Source organism: Micropterus salmoides, unplaced genomic scaffold, assembly GCF_014851395.1.
Source record: "Micropterus salmoides isolate LMB-PRFRI ecotype aquatic unplaced genomic scaffold, ASM1485139v1 Ms_hic_scaffold_12, whole genome shotgun sequence".
NCBI lineage: Eukaryota > Metazoa > Chordata > Actinopteri > Centrarchiformes > Centrarchidae > Micropterus > Micropterus salmoides.
This window is the reverse complement of record NW_024040263.1, coordinates 21,190,464-21,214,919: the sequence shown is the minus strand read 5'-3', so window position 1 is coordinate 21,214,919 and position 24,456 is coordinate 21,190,464. Positions and strand designations below refer to the sequence as shown.

Here is a 24,456-nt window from a genome sequence, read left to right as displayed (position 1 = left end):
TGACAGACGTGGTTGACGAGGAGGTCTGTGGTCTCCCAAGTTCAGCTGCAGCTGCTTGAAGTTGGAGAGAGCTGGCCACTAGGACACTGCGTTGACCATGGTGGGGTCCATCTTCATCTGGCCTTGTGCAATCACATAACATAGGGAAGACACAGAGACATGGAATTCACACTTTTAATGTACAGATTATTTTCAAGCAGGCACTGGAGCACCTGGAGTACATGTTGTTCGGAGGGAGACATGGAGAAGATCAGCACATCATCAAGGTAGATACGTTAGTAAATCTAAACAAGATATTCAAAGTGTCGTAAGGCTGTGTTAAAAACTGTTCACCATTCATCTCTTTCGCGAATGCAGACAAGGTGGTATGCGTTACAAAGTTCCAGTTTGGTGAAGACAGAGGCACCACGGAAGGGGGGCGCAAGCAGAGCTAATTAGAGGCAGTGGCAAAGAAAAAAACAGCACCCATTAGAGCAGATGAGTATTCCAGAGACAATCCCATGCTTTTTCCATTGGCTTTTGCTGGGTTCAGGCTAAAAGTCAATGGCAGCAGAGACAAGTGGCCTGTACTATGAAGCGAGGTAACTGGCTTACCCAAGTAACTTCAGGAGTAACTTTGTGACGTCTGGTGTAACTTCCCGATTAACCCATACGACGTAAGGTGGATAGTTGTTAACCTAAGTCTGTTGCCATAGAAATTTACACTGCATCTCTAAAATGCTCCATGCAGGTTTTGGATTTCAAGATTTCATCCTGATTTGTTCCACGGCGGTTGCAGCAGAAATAAAGTTGTTCTTAACACAGCAGCATTACATTCATACAGTGAGCCCTGCAGCCGCTAAGTTTCATACTGCATACTACTATGAAAAGCAAAATGCAGTATGTAGGGGCATGACAATGAGTTGCCAGAGCTTAAATATTAAGACATGACATGACATCAATAAGCCACACACAGTTAGCGGATGTAAATGAAACCAAATGCTTTATGAAAGAGAAAAACTACTACACGATCAGCTTCAATATGCGGATTTACCTCTCTCATACACTAAATATGAAGCTACATCCAAGAGACAATTATTTTGTCTTAGCATAAAGAAGGGAAACAGAGGGAAACAACTAGCCCGGTTGTGTCCGAAGGTAACAAAACCTGCCTACCAGCACCTCCGAAGTTCACTAAATAACACTTATATTTTGTTTGGTTAATCTGTACACAAACCAAAGTGTAAAAAGAAGTTGTGGTTTTTCCCTGCTTCCAGCCTTTTTGCTAATGTAGGCTAATCGCCTCCAGACTCCAGCTACATACTTCATGCACAAACATGAGGGTAGTATTGATTCACATCTCACTCTTGGCAAGAAAGTGAATAAACGAATCAAACTTTTCATTTAAACTGGTTTTCACCTGGATTTCATTTTCTATGTCCTCCTGGACTGGGGCATTTAATGTAAATAGGGTAGTTGGCATGGCTAGGGCAACTCAGAATCTGCATCTAGTAATGAAAATTACGGAAGAAATGCTAAACATCTTCTGATCATGCTGCAAATGAGACAGAATCTAAATAATCATAAAACTGCAAAATGTTGGTGCTGCAAACGTTTTAATAATCAGATTTTTATCAGGTTTTTTGTTTCATAGGATGATTAGTGTAAAACAGTATTGGTTTTGTGATTAGCATTATTGATTTATTCAGTCTGATTTTCACCTTCCGTGTTTGTATGTTGAATGAATAAATACAGACATTTCTGGAGCATATAAATAAACAAAATTCTCAACACTCTGTGAAGCATTGCCTTGTTCGGTTAAATAAAAGGGCAGCATGGGAAAAAATAACTGTGTTGATGGAGGAGAGTTGATCATCAAAAAGCTTGTTTTTTAACTCAACATTTTCCCATGTAATAATCTTCTTCTAACCATCTTCCCTTCACCTTGAAGCTATTAAGTCCTTCTAGTGTTACCTGGTCTGTCTGTGGCCCAGCAGAGCCCCAGAGCCTCAGCCTTTGTCCAGGCCCGGGCAGCAGGTGAATAGGATGCCCATGCGAGGGGCCTCTTAACCCCGGATACACCTGATACCTGGCTCACACCCCCACAACAGCATCCACCCTCCAAAGTCCCCCACTGGACCCCTAAAGCCCCCGATTCTTCCTCCCCCTCTCTTGTCTGCCTGCCAGCTGGCTTCTTCACTCACAGGCACACAACAAGAATGAAGGATGTTATTGTTGACAGTACTGGCAGCTTTGCCCCCCCACTGAGTGTATGTTATGTGCATGTTCTCAGTTCTGCCCTCTCTCTTTTTTGTAGTCTATGTGGGCTCTGCCCTGTTGTCTGAGCCTCATATCTGTGTGAACTCTGTGCTCACCTTTGAAGTTCTCTACCACGCATCTCTGCACCCCTGCCGCTCCTCCCCATCTCTCCTCCACTGCTTTGATTCCCTTTCTTGTTACGGGGAGTTGGCTGATCCACAGATAATGCCACTCAGTCTCTTCTAAGCTACATGTTACTGAAAAGAAACAGCATCCATCAGCTGCAAAACAACTGGAGAACTTGTGAGTATGTAGTTGCAGTCCCAAATACAAGCAAACATGTGGGATAAGTGTTTGAAAACTCCAGCAAACCTGCAGAAGATAAGCGGGTACAAAAAAATGGATGGGTGGTTTGAAAACAGTCCCCAGTAACTTTGTTTGCGCTGGATCATTGGTGTGCTTTCTCCACAAACTGTCTGTCTCTCATTTTTTACTACGTGTCACCAACGTGCTGAAATAGCGCAGTTGCCTTGAAGGCACACAGGTGGATTGAAACAAGCCTTACATTTGCATGCTGATGATAGTTTGACTGGGCTGGCTTAAGGACAACACAGCGAAAAATTTTCATTGCTTTTTACTGCATTCACAAACAGTCGTAACCGTCACAGGAGTTACCCACCACGCTTCCTTCTTTTTTTAGTACAGCAGTATCTTTCTTTTCATAAGAAAACATTCTTCTTTTGGATTAGAGAATGTTGTCATACAGAAATATAATGAACCATGTTATTCAACAACACAACAAAAATTCAAAACCACTTTAACTAAATTACTGTCATTGACAAAAGCATCTCACCATTTAGTAGCTGTTCTGGAGCTTTTGATCATGTCGCACAGTCTTCCTTAGCAGATGGAGATTGTCCAATTGTCAGAGAATTGTGAATGTTAAAAATTTCCATTTTTCTTCATTTTAAGGACTTCTCATCCATTGGCTTCATAGGTATAACTGAAAGTTCATTCTTGACCTTGGAAACAGCAGGTGACAATACAAACCACAAGATGTATTTAGTAGCTGTCCTGGAGCCAGATTTCAGATGTTTTCAGGTGACAAGGTTGTAGTGCATGTCATTTCTAGGAGAAATGATTTTTAAATTCAATTTTCAAAAACCTTTTTAGGAGCACCATTGTTAATGTTACTTACATAAGGGCCATAAACATTGAATATGGAAAAAGTTGTGCACTTGTGAATATTCAACAATAAAGCTGTTTTCAGTCACACCAACAGCTCCTCATCCTTAAATTTGTTTACGCCATGAATGAATTCCTGTCATGTTATAATTCAACAGAATGTGTGCACAAAAACATGCACATACTACTTGCAAGTGATAGACAATTTGTCCTTTGCGTTTACAGCAAATAACAAACAAGTAACAAAAACCTGGTGTTAAAATGACACAGTCCTGTAGAAACTGGACACAAGTCATACTATGTAAAGATGTGCACGGAGAGTTGGCATGTTACAGCTTAAAGGAAAGAAGTTTCATAACTACAAGGTAGAAAAGAAAAAAACAGATCCAGTGGTCAAGGCTTTTCAATTTGTTGGTGTATCTGTTCAATGTGCTTGTCAACTGAGATGGTATCATGACTAGAAAACCACAGCCTGAGACCACTTTTGTTCATTTTACTTTTGTTTTTTTTTGTTTTTTTACAACTGTTTACACATTTCAAAACTATATCTCCTTTTTTCAAAACTACACACAATTCCCAAAACTGCTCACACAAAATGCAATATGCTTCAAATCTCCTTCAAAATGAAATACTGCATTCATGCCATAAACACATCTCAAAATGAAGCATTGGCATCAAATGGCAAACACTTCTGTCATAATAGTAAATTCGTAGCTATACCATGCACACACTGTTGTTCTGAATCGGAAGCTCTTTTGTCTTTCATAGGCTTATGTGTACATTTCCTTACGATATTCTGGAGTCAAAGTAATCTGCTGAGAGGTGCTGAAAAGTAAAAAATATTTACTTGGCAAAATATTACAGTTGTAACAGTAGCACAGTGTTGTTTACAGTAGCATACAAGAAACAAAAATCATAAACATATGTAAACCAAAAGTATAATTTTTAGAGTGAGGAACAAATTTGTGTGTGTGTGTGTGTGTGTAGGGTTGTGGACAGAATTCAACAGTGTGAGTCTGTACAATATACACTCACATATAAGTTACTGTAAAGAATTTACAAAATATTGTAGTACAGCATGACAACCAACCTCATTCATACAATGCAGTGCAATAAACTGATGGCTTAGATATACAAATGTTTATGCAATACCATGCAGCAATATGTATTTATCAGTACAATACTGTAATGATGAAATAGTCGTGAGATAGTTGCAACCTGCAACCTGTTCTATTTTCTGAAGGTTCGACGCCAATGTAAAGCAACTCAAATTGGCCTGCACTCTCAGTCCAGCTCCTCTCAACCTGTGGTTGATCACATGATCAGTAAGTGTGGCCTTGATCTTATCAGAGATGGTTCTCCTTACTTCTCTTCTTTACCCTTGTCCTCTTCCAACTCATCCTCCTCTTCCTCCTCCTCCTTGAACTTGTCCTCGTTGTAGTCCCTGCCTCTCCCTCCTACTCTCCTTACTCTCTATCCATTGTTGGCATACAATGTTCAAACCAGGTAATCTGACCTTTGACCTATTCTACTAGTCTACTGTATACTAAAGCTGTCATTGATTAGTGATCAGTTAAGTAGTTAGTGTTTGCATATGTGAGGAGTGATAGTGTGACTTGGTGAAGAAGTGTATCATTTTGATTAGTTGTGTTTGGAAAAGAAAAGCAAGTCACTTCCTGTTAGATTTTTGTGTCTTAGGTATTGTGTGTGGTGTTTTGAAAAAAGTGTTTTATGCAATTGAAAACTGAGTTAATGGCGGAGAAATAGCTCATGGTTTTGGAGATCTAATGTGTAGTTTTGCTCTTTCAGTGAAAGGTTTCAAAAATCATGTGACATGTAAAGATCTTGTGTGTAAGCAGTTGTAAAAAACTGTATTTAGCAAAAAATCAAAAAAGGCAAGTTTTATCTTTCCTTGCTTCATAAAGCATCGCTTAATATTGTCTATATTATAATATTATATGTCTAATCATAATAATTTTCTTCAACATTGCTCCCTGCATCTACACTTCCTGTAAACTTTTTAGTTTCAAAGCGATAAAAAAAATCTGGATAGATTTTTCAACGCTGTGTGACAGTAAACATCCCTGTGTGTGTGTGTGTGTGTGTGTGTGTGTGTGTGTGTGTGCGTGTGTGTGTACTGATATCAGCGTGTACACACATACTGTGTGAATGCCTGTGTCTATGGGAAATGATAAACGGCTTATTTCGATCTCTCAGCTGTGGAGTCCTCAGCCTGTTTATACAAACCAATGACTAGGGCTTTGTCAGCAGAAACAAATGATCTATCAATACACACACACACACACACACACACACACACACATAATTGTGCAGCCTGGTCAGCTGTGAGTATGATGGATTGGACCTGAGGTGTGTCTTGTCTTGGTTATTGATAGGCAGATTGGAGTGGCAGTATGAAAAATTAATAGAGTGAAGCTAAACACGAATCTGATGGAGAAGGAGAAAGAGAAGGGCAAAGAGAATGATAAAGATGTTTGAAATGAAAAGAAAAGCTTTGACAGTAGCCATACGTGAGGCATGATAGCATGTAGGAGTGATGAGCCACATTAGAAAACAAGCATTCATGGATGTCTGTCTGAGAATTTGAAATATGTCTGATATCAGTATCAATTTTTTTCTTTTCTCAATGGAAATTCCCTCCATCTTTGATACATTTCACATGCACACACACACACACACACACACACACACACACACACTCAAATTTCTCCCTCTCTTTATGTCACTCTAACCCACATCCTGTTGTGGTTCTTTTTCTCTCCCCGGCTTTGATATCTGAGAAACGTTGACTTATACGGACAGACAAAGCACACCTTTGTCTTTGCCACACTGCATTAGTGTTTATCATCAATTTTTGCAATCCCTCTTGCATGTGTATTTGACTGTGTCAGAGTCTTACCGTCATCATAGCAACACACACACACACACACACACACGGCAGCCAAGGACTTGTCCTTACTATTACACTTTAAACAGAAAGAGGGTTGAAACATCCCTTCACTATTAGATGCGGAGAGAGCATATTATGCACAAGTTTGTGTGTGTGTGTGTGTGTGTGTGTGTGTGTGTATTGACGCACCACTGCAGAACAATCTATACTAATGATTTCCCATATACACCTCAATTGATCTGGTAAACGGGGAGGATGGGAGGAAGAGAAGTCAAACGAGACGAATGAAGAGATAGGAAAGAAAGACTGAAGGAAGGAAGAGGCAGCAGAGGGATGGAGGAATGGAGGAAGAGTTTGAAAGTTTGGAAGGATTACAGTATTTTACAACTGCTTACAAAATCTTTACATGTCACACACTTTTTGAAACCTCTCACTCAAAGAGCAAAACCTCATCTCAGATCTCCAAAACCATAAACTATTTCTAGCCTTACACTCAGTTTTCAACTGCATAAACCCTTTTGACAAAACACTACACAATCCTCTACTTAAGACACAAAAATCTAACAGGAAGTGACTTGCTTTCCTTTCCAAACACAACCAATGAAAATGCTACACTTCTTCACCAGGTCACACACCCACTCCTCACACTAACTGCTTAACTGATCACTAATCAATCACTGCTTTAGTATAGGCCTATAAAGGGTCAAAGGTCAGATAACCTGGTTTGAACAATGGATGCCAACAATGGACAGAGAGCAAGGGGAAAAGTAGAGAGAGGCAGGAGACGACAACAAGGACAAGTTCAAGGAGGAAGAGGACGACAACGACTTGGAAGAGGACTAGTTGGAAAAAGACGAGAGCAAAAAGAGAAGGAAGGCGGGCCATCACTGATGAGATCAGGACCACACCATAGGTTGACAATGAGAGAAGCTGGACTGAGAGTCCAGCCCAACTTGAGTCGCTTTACAATGGCGACCATAATTTGAACCTTCAGAAATTAGAACAGGTTGCAACAATCTAATGGTTATTTCAGCAGTACGGTATTGTAAAATAAGTATTAATTTTTGGCAATAAAAGGAAAATTTGTACTTTTGGTTTATATATGTTTATGGTTTCCTTTTCTTGTATGCTCCTGGATAGAACACTGTGCTATTGTTACAACTGTAATGTTTTGCCAGATAAATATCTTCTGTTTCAACATTGCATTGGTGTTTACAGTGTACTTTTCAGCACTTCTCAGCAGATTACTTTCACTCCAGAACACTGCATGGAAATGTACACATAAGCCTATGAAAGACAAAAGAGCTTTAGATTTAGAACAACAGTGTGTAAATGGTATGTGCAGTAACTTACTATTATGACAGAAGTGTTTGCTATCTGAGGCCAGTGGTGCTTTTAGGATGTCTTTATGGTAATGTGCTATTATAAATGGTAATGGGAAAAATGTCTGTAGTGCAGTAAATGTTAATAAATATCTGATAAATGGGCTGTGGCCCTAATGCTCCGCAACAAAAAGACAAAGCAAGAGAAATTATTTACTAACCATCAATAACACTTGTTAGAAAGTGTTACCAAGCATCCAGCTGGTTGTTAGTGAGGTTGTAGCTTTTGCACATTTGGCAATAACTATCCTAAACACAAAATCAGATGTACCTCTGTGACAATTTGTGCTCAAAATGCACTTTTACTAAATGTAGTTAAGTATACACTGCTAAAAGGGACCACTCCACAGTGTTGGGAGTCAAGAACATGGAACACAAGCATGTGTTTTGTATGCTGATATCAAATGTTCTTGCTATTTTTGTGGCAATTACTGCTGAAAAAAATTATTCAATATTCATTACCCATAATTAATGAATTGTTGAACATGTTACTGTATTTCATGTTTATGTTCAACACACAAATAAGAGAAGATAAAAATAAAATGAATGTATAAATCAGTTATTTCCTATTGTTGTTTTAATTTGCATTTCTTTGAATAGCACATAAAGTGAATATTTCTGCGTACATCGTTGTAGATTTGCATGTGGGTGTGTGCGTGTGTGTTTAGGAAACCTTGAACCTGTACAGTGGAATTTCCTCCATTCACCTCACATTGTTCAGACTAACAACAAGTCAAAGACAACAGGGCAGGACCGAAACACTCCACACCCTTTGGGGCGTCTCTGAGGAACCATAAACACTTCCAGGTCAAAAGGCCAGGAGTATGATCTCGCGGGCAACGAGAGCCGTTTACACATACACAAAGGGCAGAAAACCCCACATCAACAGGTCATTATGCCACATATTATTTTTAGGAATTTTATATTAAGTAAGTATCTCTTAAGAGAAATAAGAGTGAAGTCCTCCAGTGCAGGGGTGTTGTGACACCTGTATTCTCTGAAGATGAATTTTGTTAATTTTTTCTCTCTCACCACAGCAGTCCAGTCGTCATCTTAAGGACATTCTGTCCTAATGAAAATAGAAAAGTATCCACAGAGCATGAGAACAAATGAAACCATCCATGTCTGTTTATCCTCTCTGCTTTCACACGCCTGACAGGGAAATCACTAATAGTGAAGCAGGCATAAGAAAACATAGCAGAAGTAGAGAAACTGTCAATGGAAAACAGCCATTTCCTTTCCATTTTTTTCACACTGTGAGGTGATTTAAGCTGATATAAATGATCCTGGACTGGCTGCAAAAATCTAACTTACTTAAATTGTCCATGAGCAAGGCGCAAAACTGTAAAAGGGTGGAAAAATAGAAAAAATAAAGAGCAGGTCAACAAAACTCTTCACTGGAAAAATCAAGGTTATGTCGATCTCTCTTTCCCCTCTTTTAGTCAATTTTTAATTTAATTTAATAAATATAAAACATTTTGGTGATGTTATTGTGGCACAGACGTACCCAGCCATGTCTATGAAGGTCGACAGCAATACACCAGTGCTTATAAAACATTTACACAACAAGTGAGATTTCAAGGTTTATTTCCTCTGGAAGACTCCCTTTTGAGTGTGGAAATCAGGTTTCAAAATGGTTGGAAGGCCAAAACACGGAGGAAAACATCAGTTTTAATAATAATCCACATTGATATGGGCGTGTGTGTGTGTGTGTGTGTGTGAGAGAGAGAGAGAGAGAGAGAGAGAGAGAGAGAGAGAGAGAGAGAGAGAGAGAGAGAGAGAGAGAGAGAGAGAGAGAGAGAGAGAGAGAGAGAGAGAGAGAGAGAGAGAAAGGGAAAGGGAAAGGTGTAAGAAAGACAGTTTAAGGTGCTGCATTAGAGGAAACAACCTTAACAAAGGTTATAACCTACAATCGGGGAGGTGGTGCAGAAAGAGTGTGTTTATACATGAGTCTGAGCACTCACGGTTACATGACCCCGTGTGTTTGTGTGTGTGTGTGTGTGTGTGTGTGTGTGTGTGTGTGTGTTATCAAGAGGAAGTGATTATAACTTGGCGAGGGGGAAACCTCCACTTCAGCTTCTATTGTTCAGCCCTTCCTGGTTGTTACAGAGGAAGATGTGGCTCCATCACTGTCACACTTTTTCTCTGCTTTACTTTCTCTCTCTCCCCCTCTTTTTTCTCTTCCACTTATTTGATGTATTTATTTCAATCTTTTCCCTTTTTTCTGCACCAAAAAACAGGACACATAAACCCAAACCTGCATTTACAGAAAATCCTTGCTACCTTTGGCAGATATAAAGATACAGATACAATGTAAAATCACAGGATACCTTTACATTTGCTTTGATTTAGCAACAAATCAGATTTCACACACTCAGACATAGGCAACATGAAAGTTATGTTATGCTGCCATCTATTGTAAGGCAATGCAATGGTTAGTGTAGACAGCATTTACAGTTTGTTATCACAAAATTATTCAGTAATATCATGCCTCATTGTTTCTTATTTAAGGATTCCACTTTACTCTGTATATTTTCCTAAGGCTATTTGGATATTATTATTGTTGTTGTTATTTATTCACTATCTAACATGTCTGTAAGTGAAGTCACCAGACTTTTCTGTGTAATGATGACAACATGGGATCAGGTTCAACCAGTTTAAACACGGCACATTAGGTACAGAAACATCTGAACAACATTGTTACAACGAACATAAAACTAAATATTAGCCTACACTACAGATAGTAGAGTACATTCAAATGGTGAGAGTTGCTAGATGTTATTGGTTCTTTATTTTTATTGAATTTAATACACAAAGGTATTAGATCCATCCGTCGTCAACCGCTTAGCCTGCGCGAGGTATTAGATTCCTTTTCTACATAAACTACAAAGAAGGGGGTTTAATACCTTTACCAAACCTCTAGGCGGCGGCGGGACAGACATCTGTTTACTTGACTGAAACGCGCACAGCTGCACTGAATAAATCAACCGGGAGTTATATCAATCACAGCTAATTAGATTCACCTGAGCGGGTCTCGCCCTTAAAACATCCATGTGGAAAGTTTCATTATGTCTTCGTCAGTGTTAGTCAAGCAGGGAGGACGTGTCCACCGTGCGTAAAACTCCACCATGCCCACCAAGAATGTTGTTGACGAGCGGATCTCCAAATTCAAAAACAAGGGGAAAGATCCAGCAGTAAGTTGATGTTGAATTTTCAAGGTCATACATTATCGATAATATAACGACACTGTATCTTGACCTCTGGCAGAAACTTCGAGAGAAAAGGATCTCGGTGTGCGTGGAGCTGCGCAAAGCTCAAAAGAATGAGAATTTCCTGAAGAGAAGAAATATCACGCTGTCGTCTCTCCCGGATGAGGAGGCAGTCTCTCCTAACTACATCTCCAACGAGATGGTCAGTTCACAGAAACCTTAAACTACTTGATTCAAGTGCAACCTCTAATTGCGTGTCTTTCATGTAGGTGGCCCTTTTACCCATTAATGATATCATTAAAGACGTGAAGAGCGACAGCAAGGAGTCCCAAACCCGCGGCTGTCAGGCAGCCAGGTGAGCGTTCAGACGTGATTGATCAAGTTAACCCTTTAACGTCCTCTCAACCATTTAGAAGACTACATTTTAAGTCACTGTATTTCACTGAAAAATGTACTGAACTTATTTCAAGCCATCTCTACCAATCGGCCTCTTCAGATACCCTCCTTACAGGAAGTTAAAATCGTCAAAATCACTGCAGACATGAGTCTTTTTGGTGGAAATTTCAAAGGTTAGGATATCTTTGACATAAGTAATTCCTCTGGAACTAATATAACAGCCTTATGTAACTTGATGCAAAAAAAACAAGTCTAATATTGGTCAAATTTTCTAAACATGCTCTACCAAACGGTAGAGTTGGCACTTCATGGTAAAGGTTGTCTAAGCTAATGTAACACAAATTGACTGCTTGCTATGAAATTGAAAATATATATATTTTTGTTTCCATTATATGTTGAATTAATTTCATGTCTTTTATAATGGTGAAATCATGCTATAATAGAGAATAAATGTACAGTTTTATGGAATAAAAAAACTTAATGTCTTAAACCAAATAACTATCTAGACAAAATAGACATCTGTTGGTATTCACATTACTAGCATTATAAGAGTACATGGTTAATCTGAGTGATAACAACCAAATAGAGCCTCCTGATCATCAACATATCAGAACATAACAATCTGTACTCTGCGCAAGGAGTTGGGAGATCCGATCAAAACTAGCTCCGAAGAGAATGACTATTTCCTGGCAGTACAACCTGTCATAGGTGTCTTCAACTTCCCAGCCATGGATGACTACTGGCACCGCCAGTCACATCTCAAGACGTAAAGAGATTCCATCCGTTACACCAGATTATTAATTTTTACTGATCAGCAAGTCAAAGACCGTCCCGACCAATTTCAGAAAGATGGCTCTTCATGCATTTTAATACCAACAAACTTTAGAAAACATCATATAAAATATTAAGTTGCAGAAATCTGTTTTACAGTCAACAGCAGAGAAGGTAACTTCAGCACTTCATCCCTTATTGCGTATCTAGGGGTTTACAGTAGAGTTCATACCAACTGTATGCACTACACAGTAACTTAATTGATTATTGAACAGCCACACTAAATCAAGTAAATACTGTGTATTGCAGTGATCTAGACATTGATAAGTTGTCTCAGTATCGAAGTCTGTCTAAAAGGTTGAGAGTACATACAAATGTGTTCTTCTGAAATACTCAAAGAACAGAAATACTATGATATTCAAAATGTTCAATAATCAATGAAATTACTGTAGTGCTGTTTTGTATGAACTCTACTATAAATCCTATCTTCACAATTGAGATGAAGTGCTGAAGTTGCCTTCTCTGCTGTTAACTGTCATTTTATGATTTCTAAAGTTATTAAAATGCATATTTAAGTCTTACCATGAAGAGCCATCTCAACAGTTTGGTAGAGCAGTATATCAAACTATTGGGTCTGTTAAATTTTTTTTTTGGATTATTGTTATTGCCCTAATGAAACGTAAAGAATATTTCCATCACTTTTTTTTTCTTGGTGAGGACTTTTAAAGGGTTAATGCATAAGCCAGTGTGTTCCATAAGATAATGGAGATTGTAATTACTGTGGCTCCGTTTAGTCCCAAAGTCATTAGATGAATAGCAAGTAAGGCATGTACGGGGAAAAATACAGTTTTGTTTCAATCTTCACTTCTTCAAGGAAGCAACAAATTGAGGGGGCAGCTGGAGCTTCTGGGGATGGATTTTCTGACACGATTACACAAGAATGTATAGGGCTCACTGGATATCCATTAAATGTCCCATATGTTGAAACTAAGGAATAACTAGAATAAAATGTTCTTTATTGTGGTGAATTTCTTCACCCCTCCCTCAGGAAGCTGCTTTCTCAGGAGCGTAACCCTCCCCTGAAGGAGATCATAGATGCAGGTCTGCTGTCCCGCTTTGTGTCCTTCCTGTCTATGGATGATGAGCCGACTCTGCAGTTTGAAGCTGCATGGGCGCTTACAAACATCGCCTCTGGAACATCTTGGCATACTCAACAGGTGTGAACACAGTATTGAACTGTGAAGCAAAAGCATGGTAATGTGACCAATGCCGTTTAACTGTCATGGTCCTTGATAAGATGTCAAACATCTTGATCTCTTCCAAAAAAAAATGGACTTTGACATCAGTTTTGAGGGCTTTCATGTGTTCCTGGTGGATTGGAAGTTCAAGTTCAGTGTTTGTCCCAGGTGGTGGAACATGGGGCGGTGCCAGCTTTCATCTCTTTGCTGGCTTCACCAATGTTGCACATCAGTGAACAGGCTGTCTGGGCTCTTGGAAACATTGCAGGTGAAATGTCTGACTTTGTTCATTAACTGATATCAGAGGATGTTGTATTATACAGTATACATAAAGGGCTCTATTGATTCAATAAAATCTACAACTATTTCACTGTGGCTTGCTGTACAAACACCACAAAATGTAACTTCCTGGCAGGTGATGGTGCAGCTTATCGAGACGTCTTGATTGAGTGCAACATCATCCCAGCCTTACTGGCCCGCATCTCCCCAGATACACCAGTAAGTCAAAATTCAGCTCGTATGCACCCAAGGTCTGTAATTCACTCCACCCCCCCCCCCAATCAGAAAGGTTCAGGGACAAATTGCTGAAGCGCAAAAGACTGAAGTTTAATTAAACATGAACTACACTGAGACGCTGGTTTCTACAAAGACCACTTGACCAAATCATATGTAATGGAGATGGCGTGTTGTATCCACAGTACCAACACTGAGCATACAACAGTCTTGAGGATGTGAACATGCAGACATTAACATGGGAATCTTTCCCGTAACCAACCTTCCATCCCATAACAAATGCGGCATGAGTCTACCACTTCACCCCCACTTTTAATTTTAAGACTTTATCAGACTTCACTAGGCTCCACCTGGAGCCACAAAGGCTTTCCACAACTTTTTTTTTTTTTCTCCACACAGATTCCATAAAGACCTAATTGGACTTTATGTAGCATTCTTTAACTCTTCCTTAGCAGTGAGACGGATACCTAAAAGTTCTAACCTGTTGGTCAAAATGCTTTATCACTCCAGGTTGGCTACCTGCGCAACCTGACATGGACATTGTCCAACTTGTGTCGCAATAAGAACCCGTTTCCACCCTTGTCTGCAGTCCAGCAGGTAAGTGAAATCACAGCTCAGTAATAAACAGCCTTACAGTGATACCTGTTTGACACACAGTACCACAGAAGATTCATTCTCAGTTAGGAGAAGGTGCCATAAGTGTAATGTGCTGTAACTGTCACTCCTTCAGGTGCTTCCCCCTCTGATCCAGTTGCTCCATCACAGCGACAAGGACATCTTGTCTGACGCATGCTGGGCAATCTCCTACCTGTCAGACGGTGACAATGACCGTATTGATGTGGTGGTGAAAACTGGTATCGTCCCTCGGCTGGTGGAGCTCATGGACCACAAGGAGCTCAGTGTCATGGTAGTGTGTTCTTGGATCAGTCAACACTCCTCAAACACACCAAATTGATATCGTGTGTGTGTGTGTGTGTATATAGCATTACTTTTTATGTATGTATTAAGCCAGTATGTCTAAATATCAGTCACTTAGTAGCAGTAGTTCTAGAAATGACACCTCAAGCTATATCTTAGTAAAACATTGGTCAATCTAATTCACTGTCCTGTCACCAACTGTGCTATTGAGATAATCAGTTACCTGTCTGACCTTCCTGAACTCAAGACCCCAGCTCTCCGCTCCATTGGGAACATAGTGAGTGGCTCAGACCTGCAGACCCAGGCGGTGATTGATGCTGGAGTTCTGAACACCCTACCTCAGCTGATGAGGCACTCAAAGGCCAGTGTGCAAAAAGAGGCAGCATGGGCGTTGTCTAACATTGCTGCAGGGCCCTGTAAGCAAATTCAACAGCTCATAACCAGCGGCCTGCTCCCCCCTCTGGTGGAACAGCTCAGAAATGTAAGTAGGTAATGAACAGTAGCTACTTGGCTTGTGTAGCCAACATTGTCTAAGTTGTTTGTGTAGCATGAAGGGACCACAGCTCACGTCTTGTTCAACCCTGTTGGATGAATAAACCCAGCACAAATTAATGGCTGAAGCGGCTACATGGAATGAAGTATCCTGCCGATCAAATTTGCGCACATGCTGCGATGCACAAATTATCATATCATGTGCACAACTGCATGGACAGCGACGGGCTATGGTGAAGGCCACACTAAAATGTGGTCAGCAGTGTAAGTTCTTCACAACAAGTGAAGACTCAATGCTCGCAATCTGCAATACCTGCAAGGCAAATGCAGTTGCCATTGTACCCCCAACTTTGCATTTTGGCAGACTAGTCGTATATTAATGGCTGCCAACATATTTGGCAGAGAAAGGATGTCTGCTTCTATTACACTAGACATGGACGGACATTTTACAAGCACAAAGTAAAGAAACAGTGAGAAAATATAATTGAATGGTCAATGCTGGTGCTAATTGGAAGCTGATGTTGTGTGTTGGTTTTTTTTTTTTTTTTTAAGTTTAAGAAGTTACAAAAATGTTTATGCTGTCAATTATAGTTCTTGGAAAGTGAACCAGATTGGACAGGAAAACTGCTGTCGGTGTAACACCTGTGCCCTTAATATGACAAGCCAAAGTCTGCTGTGGAAAGACAAGTTGAAAATGAAATTGTGTATACCAATCCCCTCTTAATTTTGTGGACCATAGTAACCACTGACTACTTTAAAACAATTTCAAAGGCAGTCTGACATTTTAATCCAGCTACTGAACACTTGTATACAAGAAATTCAGATTACTTGTTTGTAATACTTGTTAACGCCTCATTAGTCTGCTGGCCTACACAGTCCAGACAATTTACAAAGCCGCTGTTAAAAACTGCATCTCAAATGTCAACCTCAGTGGCAAAAATGAATGGCCAACTTGAGATCATTTTTAAAATCCAATGAGTGAATCTTAACACATACCACTTAATCTCTCAATTAATTGAATCTCAAATTTTGGAGATGCATGGCTTTCACTCAACAGTGACTCTTTGAGTGAGGAGCAGCTGAACAATTCTCCATTTTTCTAAGGGAGACTTCAAGACTCAAAGGGAGGCAGTTTGGGCAGTGACAAACTTCACCAGTGGGGGCACTGTGGAGCAGGTGGTCCACTTGGTGCAGAGTGGAGCCCTGGAGGCAATAATCAACCTGCTACAGGTCAAGGACACCAAAGTCATTCTGGTCATACTGGATGCCATCAACAACATCTTCATGGTAGGGGAATTAACTACTTCTAATTGGTCTAAAACTTGCTACAGTTTGACCCAGAACTTGGACTGTTCAATTCACTTCCTGTAAATAACTTGTCAGGCTGCAGAGAAGCTTGGTGAGACAGAGAAACTTAGCCTGTTGGTTGAAGAGCTGGGAGGACTGGACCGCATAGAGATGCTGCAAAACCATGACAACGATATGGTGTACCAGGCTGCCCATAACCTCATAGAGAAGTACTTTGGGGATGTAAGTAGCTAAATGCATGGCAAACAACCTACATTTAGAGTGCAGGTTTGACAACTTGATGCATGAGCAGATTATATTTAAGGGTTCATGCAGCTTTACAGCATTTGGTTAAACAATTTTTTTTAAATTCACTGAAAATTCTAACACTTATGTGAAAGTGAGGGAGCCCTTGTTGCACTCATGGTAGAAGTGTTCCAACTGCAGTTTAGAAATTTGACTAAGTTTTTTTTGTTTTCTGTCGTCCTAGGGTGACATCGAAGCAGTGAAGGTCGAAACTACAGAGGATGCATTTGTGTTTAAGAACTCTGATGTTCAGAGAACCTTTGAATTTTAAACCCAAACTTTATAATTGTTTGTAATGTGGTGAATTCTAAATAAAAGCCAAAGTGCACTTGCTATAGCTAGATATGCTATATTTGATGTGTAAATCAGTCACATGAACAACACTGGCTCAAAATGGAAAATTTTAAACTTGGTCAGGAGCAGCTTGTAGGGGAAAGGTTACAGGACATGGCCAGTCGTAAACGTCGTGGTTTTCAGCTCACTACCTTTGGGTGTCAAACCCCTCACTCCCCTGTTGCCTGTCCCATCAGTAAAGCTCAGAGGAAAATGATAACAATTTAGGTCAATCTCAAAGGCTGTCTATGGCTAGCAAACAAATTTCAAGTTTGTCAAACTAGTTGTCTGAACTCCAAATTAACAGTGAATTAAACGGAGTGGCTTGAACTCGATCTAGATTTCCTGAGTTAACTTATGAAGACAGAGTTGAGCAAATGGTTAAAGGGACTTCCCAAAAAACAGAAGGGACTCTCTTGGTTAGCAGTGTATTTCACAGTGGTGACTTTCAATGAAATCTAGTGTTTCATTTCCTTCACTAAAATGTAAACCTCAATTTTCCACTTGGAAGTAAAAAGATGACATTTTGGTTTAATAGATGCTTGCTTATGGCCACTCAAAATAAATTCAATCTACACGACCCTAGAACTTCTTCCTTTGAGTTGATGAAATGGACAGGAAAACGCCTTGCTGGCTACCTAAAAGCAAATCTGGGAAACTCTTCTAACCACATGAGTGGAGGTTATTGATGGGATGGTGTTTGTTACACCCTGTACACACCATACCATCTGATATAAGAGGTGACAGGCACCATACAGAACAAATATCACCGGCTCTGAACTACAGCACCTGGTAAGATTACAGTGAATTGATCAATCCATTTAATGTGTATACTGTAATAGGCAATTTTTTTCATCTTAGGCATCTTCAATCATGTTCAAGGATAGTCTTTGTCCTCTGCTGCCTGTTTTGTAAGGATAGGACCTCCTGAATGCAAAGATGGTAAGATAAATACATAGTGACAACTCATACAAATGCAATAATATCCAAAGATTAACAGTCTTGCATCTTGAATATCAGTGTTTGAAATGATGTCATGGTGATGCCTTGCTGGTTCAACAGTTTCAAAAGCAAGTCTTGAAATACCTGAACTTAATTACCCTCAAAATCCTATTCAGTGATGTTTTATACCAAATGCATGAGATGCTGAGGATCTATGGCTTGCAAGTGCAGCTTTGTAAATGTGTAAAAACTGGTCTCAATCTGGGTTATAGCCAGGACTAATTAGGCCCCTCGATAAAACTTGACCAGGTAGCAAATAGTCTGTGAAATTTTCATAATTTGGTGGTTCCAGTTAACTCTTCAACTACATTCTTGTAAATCTTATTTTGGAACATGGAGGTCTAGATTTAGTTTTAAAGGGGCACTCCTCCAAATACCCAGTTGTCATGAGTAGGCTACCACTCCTGCAAAATTAGTTGTGCAATGTCTTCAGTAGAGTTCTCCCAATTCTGAAAAGTAGGCTTGGCGATGTCACAACAGCAAACTGGGGGCATGGAGTTTGAAAGACATCACATTACATTATGGGAAATGTATGTGTTTTTTTTTTAAGCTTGAGCCCACTAGGGACAGAGTCAGGATATCTAGGTCTCTTCTAGTGTCATTTCAAAACAAAACTGTCTCTTGTAAGTCTCTTACATTTTGTTGAAGCTCAATACTAAATTGCTGGAGTGTCCCTCTTAAAGCTGTCTTCATACTGCCAGGAAAAAAACATATTGTAGGAAATGCTGGATGCTTCAGTTTTATTTTAACCAATGTAACTTGACCCATCTCTCAGTAAAGTCTTATTTTTTTATTTTTTTTTCTGCAGTTGCCCAAACAGGATAGCACAAAGGCCCTTTTGAAAAGTTCTGATGTCCAAAAGGTGGATGCTGAGACGTCTTCTCCACAGGAGGCTACAGTGAACCCATTTTTGGTATCTGAAGATCCTGTAAACATTCAGATGATCTCCATCCAGGCTGCTGTGCAGAAAATCACAAATGCCTCACTGGGGGTGTCTGGTGCCTTGGTGCAGGTCTTGTCAGATCGGTCTAGACTCATCCAAATCCCACTGAGCTTGTCTCTGGACTCCGTCGACATATATTACAGCTGCTCCCACAAGATGCTAATCAAAGTAAAACGTCACTACCTCCCAAGAAGCACCAGAGAAGGGCTGCACTCAACATACACAAAACGTTGTGCCCTCAAAGCCACAAAGACAAAGGACATCTATGACTCACTGTCCTGGAACCACTTCAGGGCTCTGTGCCTACACAGCGAATGCATATGACAAATTAAACCGAGCAGTCCGCAAGGGGAGGGCTTCCTACAAGACCTCGTTTGAATTCCATGCCCTGCACTTCCTACTGTCAGACGCAATCAGGCTCTTAAAAGTCAACCAAAGAAACCGCTACACCACCTACCGGATAAGCAAACTGCTCTTCAGTGGGGAATCTGGACAAACCATGCACTTTGGCTCATTTGCCTCCAGCTCCCTAACAGAGGACCTGCGTCATTTTGGACGGAGGACCTGCTTTGAGATACACACGTTTCGGTGCCTACCTCAAATCCTACTCAGTTTGACGCAGAAGAGGATGAAGTACTGATTCCTCCGTATGAGATGTTCAGTATTATCTCTGTGGACATGTCAGAGAATGATTTACACTGTGAGGTTGTCTACAAGCTTGAGCCTGCTGGGGTTTACAGCAGTCTCAACTGCCAGGCTGTGGGCCTTTCTTAGAGTGTACAGTTTTAACTTATTACATCAGTAACTATACTGATGTAATATCAGATCAGCAGCCTTCACCAGCTGACATGTTACATTTTGCTGTCTTGTATTTATTAAATGACTGTTTTTTTTTTTTTTTTTAAAGTGACTTGAATTTAAATTTTTGACCTTGCAGAATGTAATTGTGTAAACATGTAGCTGTTCTGGAGATTGTATCACATGATCCTCCTCGGCAGATGGAGTTAGCCAGTAATTCTCATCCATGTTGGCTTAAAAGTCAAGATCTCGCATATGTCTTGTCTTATTTGCTCTTGTTGAAACAACTTGTTTTTAACAAAGTAGCTTAGGCTTCTTTAACACTTAAATAAGCAGAGACATGGCTTCACATTAAAATATCTGAAGTGATTTAAGAAATTTGCAGCTTATAAACTAAAAAATGCAAACCTGGCAAAGATCTTAATGTGTATACACTTACAATAAGTTACTTTAAAAAGGATGCACTAGGGGTGGCTGACATACCACACTACACATGCCCATCCTGTTCACATAAGTGCTGAACAATGGCAACCAGAACACATTCTAACTAAGGTGAATTGCAGTTACATAAAGCCTAATCAGAGCTTGAGATGTTATACACATTGTTTCTCAGCCTCTTAATAAAACAATAAATATCTCCTGAGCAAACTCACAGCACCAGTCCTTTTATTAACACCAAGTGAATATCAGGACAATGACGGACATCAATTTCCAAACCAGAGTGAATAGTGAGAGAAAACCCAGCATGGAGTAGTTCCCCATAATGCTGTCGAGTTGATTATAGCCACAGTGGTCATGTGAAGTGAACATTTGGATTCAGCTATAAAGTAGGCTCCACAACTAGATATTTTACAGAGGACAGTATTGCCAAGTTTCAGTTTTATGCCTGCCTTAATTTGCCCACTGCAAGAGGGAATCTCTACATGCTATATATGAAACAGGAAGTGTAGCAATAGGCAGTCGACTGGACAGGCGAGGAGTTATTGCTAAAAATAAATAGTATTGCTCAGGTCAGTAATGGCTGTTTAAAATAGAAATTTCTACTGACATACAAAAGCCTGTGTGTGACACACAGGACAGTGATGTTGGCCTCTTGCATGTGATCAGGATGGAGTGTATTAATGAGCTATACAAACAAATACCAGTAGAAAAATAAAGTACGACTGGAGGGAGAGGCATGGTTCCCTGCAGAAGCACCAAACATCCTCTTGTAGGTTAAAAAGTCAGTCTTAGTGTGTATCTACATCTTCTCGTAGGTGAGTTCATGCCCGCAGGTGGTGCAGGTTTTCCTATAGAGGTCCTCCTCTGGATCCACCACCTCCTCTGGTCCATACTGATGTTGGTGACCGCTGATGTCTTTGGTCCACATGCTACTCCTCACCGCCCTGCGCAGCTCTGACGCACAAAGCCAGATATATGAAACGTTGAGCTTTACAGAATGGACGCTCATTCTACATCCAAACATTGATATTTACACAATGCCTACTGAGTGACTACTTTGGCTAAAACCGGAAACAAACCTTTGACCTTCTTGTTGAAGCGTTTTTGTTTCTGCACCTCTTTGTTCTCCTCCCTCGCTTCTCTGGCCTCCTCCAGAGCCTCCTCTGAACCCCACACCTCCATACACCTATTCTCCACCTGTGTACCCCAACACAACCATACATAGTTAAGATACGTTATTTCACCTTTGACTAAAATGTCTGTGGCTTATTGATTCAACTATATTTTAATTAAGTAAATATTATACATATATAAATACTATAATTTAGTCTGAGAGCCCAAGGTTACATCTTAAAATGTCTTGTTTAGTCAGATCATCAGTTAAAAGCCCATAGTTATTCAATTTACAATGCTACAAGACAGAGAAAAGCACCAAATCCTCACAGAGAAGCTGGAACCAACAACTGTATTTTTTACTAAAGGAGTTGTTTTTCAAAATTGTTGTCAATTTTACTAATTGATTATTTGATATTTCATCACTACTTTGGTTTGGTTTGTTCACGGATTGATAACCTGTCATCATTTATATATTAGTTCAAAGTGAAATGTTATTTGACAAAACACATAAATACGCATAACAGCTACGCTTTTTAGGCTTTAGCTTAACCTTCACTTATTTAGAGCAGTTGAAAACTATGGATTCTTCAGTCACAGGATATTTCTTGAATATTAAAGTAGCATTAGCTAATCCTGCTAAACACGAGTACTAGTCAACATGGGAAAATTTATTCTGCAGTGTTTGCCTATTACAATGCAGCCACCCACACTCTCGTACTTGTTCGTAGCCTTCCAGTCGATACCTGTAGTTTGAGGTAGAGCTTCATGTCTCCCCAGCGTGGGTTATGAGGGTTTTTCTTCAGTATAAACCTGAGCGGAGGTTCTCTCTTGTCCAGGTCGCAGTCCTTCAGCAGGTAGTGCTGCTTGGCCTCAGTTCTGGAAATTAGCTTATGCTTCTCTTCGTTGTCTCTGACAGGGAAGGAGATTTGACTGACTGTCAAAATTACGACATAAGTAAAAACAGAAAACTCATATGAGCTATAATTTTTAACACTGCATGGGGTCGAGTTTGAGAACAAAGAAAACAAAAAACTGCATTACGTAAGATCTGAAAAATTCAAAACTAATTTCAACATATTCATGCTTAGAAAGGTTTTAAGCAACAAACCCCTGCAGCTTTGTGTGTGCACTTGTACTTCCTGCATAGTGAGGATGGGAACAAGACAACAGAGAGAGGACATCTTGGCCGGTCCTCAAAACTTCAAAGGACAGCATTGTAGTTGTGATGGTTAAGGTTAGGGTAAGGCTCCAGGGAATGCATGATTTATGTCAATGATGGTCCTTAACGTTACAAAGATAGAAGTACAAGAATATGTGAGTGTACCTGCACTTGTCACAGACACAAAGGTCAAAGCTGTTGCTGAGGTACGAGTCCATGAACGGTTTTTGACAATCATCGCACATCAGGTAGTCCGGCTCAATCACTGGAGCTGGAAACCAAACACACAGCCACTGAATACACATGGAAATAAGCATGCATGCATGCACACACTCCACTCACGAAACACACACACCGACCTGGCTGATGCACAACCTTCTTGGTCCTCAGCTCTTCCTCTCCGCCTTCCTCCTCCTCGATGAAGAAGCCGGCACCGGAGTCGATGGTCTTGGAGATTTTGGCCGAGGTTGCGCCATCCACAGCGGACAAAGGGCGGCTCGCTAGTCTGGCTTGCCGCAACATCAACGCCCGCTGCCGGTTCCGCTCGATTTTAGCTCGCATCGCTGCAGAAAGCTCGGGTTTGGGACTTTGTTCTGAGCTGGGACCGGCAGCATCCATTCTGCTCTCAAACAGTGATCACCTCATAGGAATGAATGAAATGACTTGCAGACCAGTCGTGTTTTGTTCCATACGAACTGCAGCGTTGGTCTGTTTCATAACTGACAGCTGCATGCTTCCGGTTGCTGCTGCCTCTTCGTTTTTATTTCAAAGTTATGGGGTCATTACCGCCACCTCCTGCTTCGGAGTTTGAAGGACCAAAGACAAGTCTGCTGCATCTGCCACTTTACGATGTAAAAATGTTGAATTCCAGCTTTAGATTCATCTTTTTTCTTTTTATCCACCAATCTGAGAGTAGATCTTCAGAAAATGTGAAGTGCACTATCCCCACAACCTTTCTGCCAGGAAGTAAAAACTCTGCTCTACCTGTATGATAGGATCATTGGCAAGGGCATCACTTTTTGTTAAAAAGTGGTGGGGACATTTAAGGACTCATATTAAGGATGTGACAAAACACTTGAGATGTGAGAATGCACAGTATTTTCATTCTAGAGACATGCACCAATTTATGGTGGAAATGTCTTTATTTATTGAAGTGAAAGAAAATTCATGTGGCCGGTGACAATTCAGAATGTAAAAATATTATCAAAAATAATGCAGTAATTAGCAGCTTATTTTTTTGGACAACGCAGATCTGTTTCTTCTATATTTACATTGTATTTCACGTTTTGTTTGTATTGTGCAAGTAAACCTAAACCTTTTTTTGCTATTTAACATTGCTTGTTGTAAGCTAATTTTCAGAAAACTTTTAGCAAATGCTTTCAAAAAGTGGTGGGGACATGTCCCCAGCATCCCCAGTGTAAAATGACAGCTATGATCAATTGGATAAATACAGGGATGGGCAATTTAGAGAGCAGCGTGGCCGATAGCTGTTCTATAATGCTGATATCAAATCAAAGAAAAGTCATGTGTAATTCCATTATTCCATGCAGAATAGTGTCTAATATACATGGTTATCTTAGCCAGTAACGTGTTGTTTTAGATGGAATTTTTATAAATTAATGAAATAGAAAATACATTGGGTTATGATGTAGATTTCAGAACGTGACTCGTGTTTAAGGGAGAGTGTGGTACAGTTTGTCAGAAGTGATGTCATTCATCTGCAGTTTTCTCTACACTTTAACAATATATATTTAACAGTGGCCTGTAATGGTTTTAGATTGAATCTGCTGTCATTTAAGGTGACATATGAGTGCAGGT

General features: G+C 40.1%; 2 protein-coding genes and 1 pseudogene across 2 annotated transcripts; 2 read left to right on the top strand and 1 right to left on the bottom strand.

The window, feature by feature from the left end:
- Positions 1 to 10,751: 10,751 nt before the first annotated feature.
- Positions 10,752 to 17,189, top strand: kpna7 (karyopherin alpha 7 (importin alpha 8)). The gene is made up of 12 exons (XM_038713923.1): positions 10,752 to 10,910; positions 10,984 to 11,127; positions 11,195 to 11,280; positions 13,141 to 13,309; positions 13,499 to 13,598; positions 13,746 to 13,828; positions 14,354 to 14,440; positions 14,574 to 14,750; positions 15,009 to 15,242; positions 16,358 to 16,540; positions 16,637 to 16,783; positions 17,031 to 17,189. Exons 1-12 carry the CDS (start codon positions 10,845 to 10,847, stop codon positions 17,115 to 17,117), a joined length of 1,563 nt encoding a protein of 520 aa, XP_038569851.1. The 5' UTR covers positions 10,752 to 10,844; the 3' UTR covers positions 17,118 to 17,189.
- Positions 17,190 to 19,211: 2,022 nt separating this feature from the next.
- On the top strand, positions 19,212 to 19,898 carry LOC119899682 (annotated as a pseudogene).
- Positions 19,899 to 20,204: 306 nt separating this feature from the next.
- On the bottom strand, positions 20,205 to 23,256 carry xpa (xeroderma pigmentosum, complementation group A). Its single transcript, XM_038713924.1, has 5 exons — positions 22,998 to 23,256; positions 22,804 to 22,909; positions 22,223 to 22,388; positions 21,443 to 21,560; positions 20,205 to 21,317 (listed from the first exon to the last, which is right to left on the bottom strand). The coding sequence occupies exons 1-5, from the start codon at positions 23,254 to 23,256 to the stop codon at positions 21,163 to 21,165; spliced, it is 804 nt and encodes a 267-aa protein (XP_038569852.1). The 3' UTR covers positions 20,205 to 21,162.
- Positions 23,257 to 24,456: the final 1,200 nt, after the last annotated feature.

Coding starts and splice junctions, on each gene's coding strand:
- kpna7 (XM_038713923.1), top strand. CDS start 10,845: ATGCCCACCAAGAATGTTGTTGACGAGCGGATCTCCAAATTCAAAAAC. Junction 11,281..13,140: donor CGCGGCTGTCAGGCAGCCAG/GTGAGCGTTCAG, acceptor CCCCTCCCTCAG/GAAGCTGCTTTCTCAGGAGC. Junction 14,751..15,008: donor ACAAGGAGCTCAGTGTCATG/GTAGTGTGTTCT, acceptor CCTGAACTCAAG/ACCCCAGCTCTCCGCTCCAT.
- xpa (XM_038713924.1), bottom strand. CDS start 23,256: ATGGATGCTGCCGGTCCCAGCTCAGAACAAAGTCCCAAACCCGAGCTT. Junction 22,389..22,803: donor TGTGTCTGTGACAAGTGCAG/GTACACTCACAT, acceptor CTTCCCTGTCAG/AGACAACGAAGAGAAGCATA. Junction 21,318..21,442: donor CTTCAACAAGAAGGTCAAAG/GTTTGTTTCCGG, acceptor TTTGTGCGTCAG/AGCTGCGCAGGGCGGTGAGG.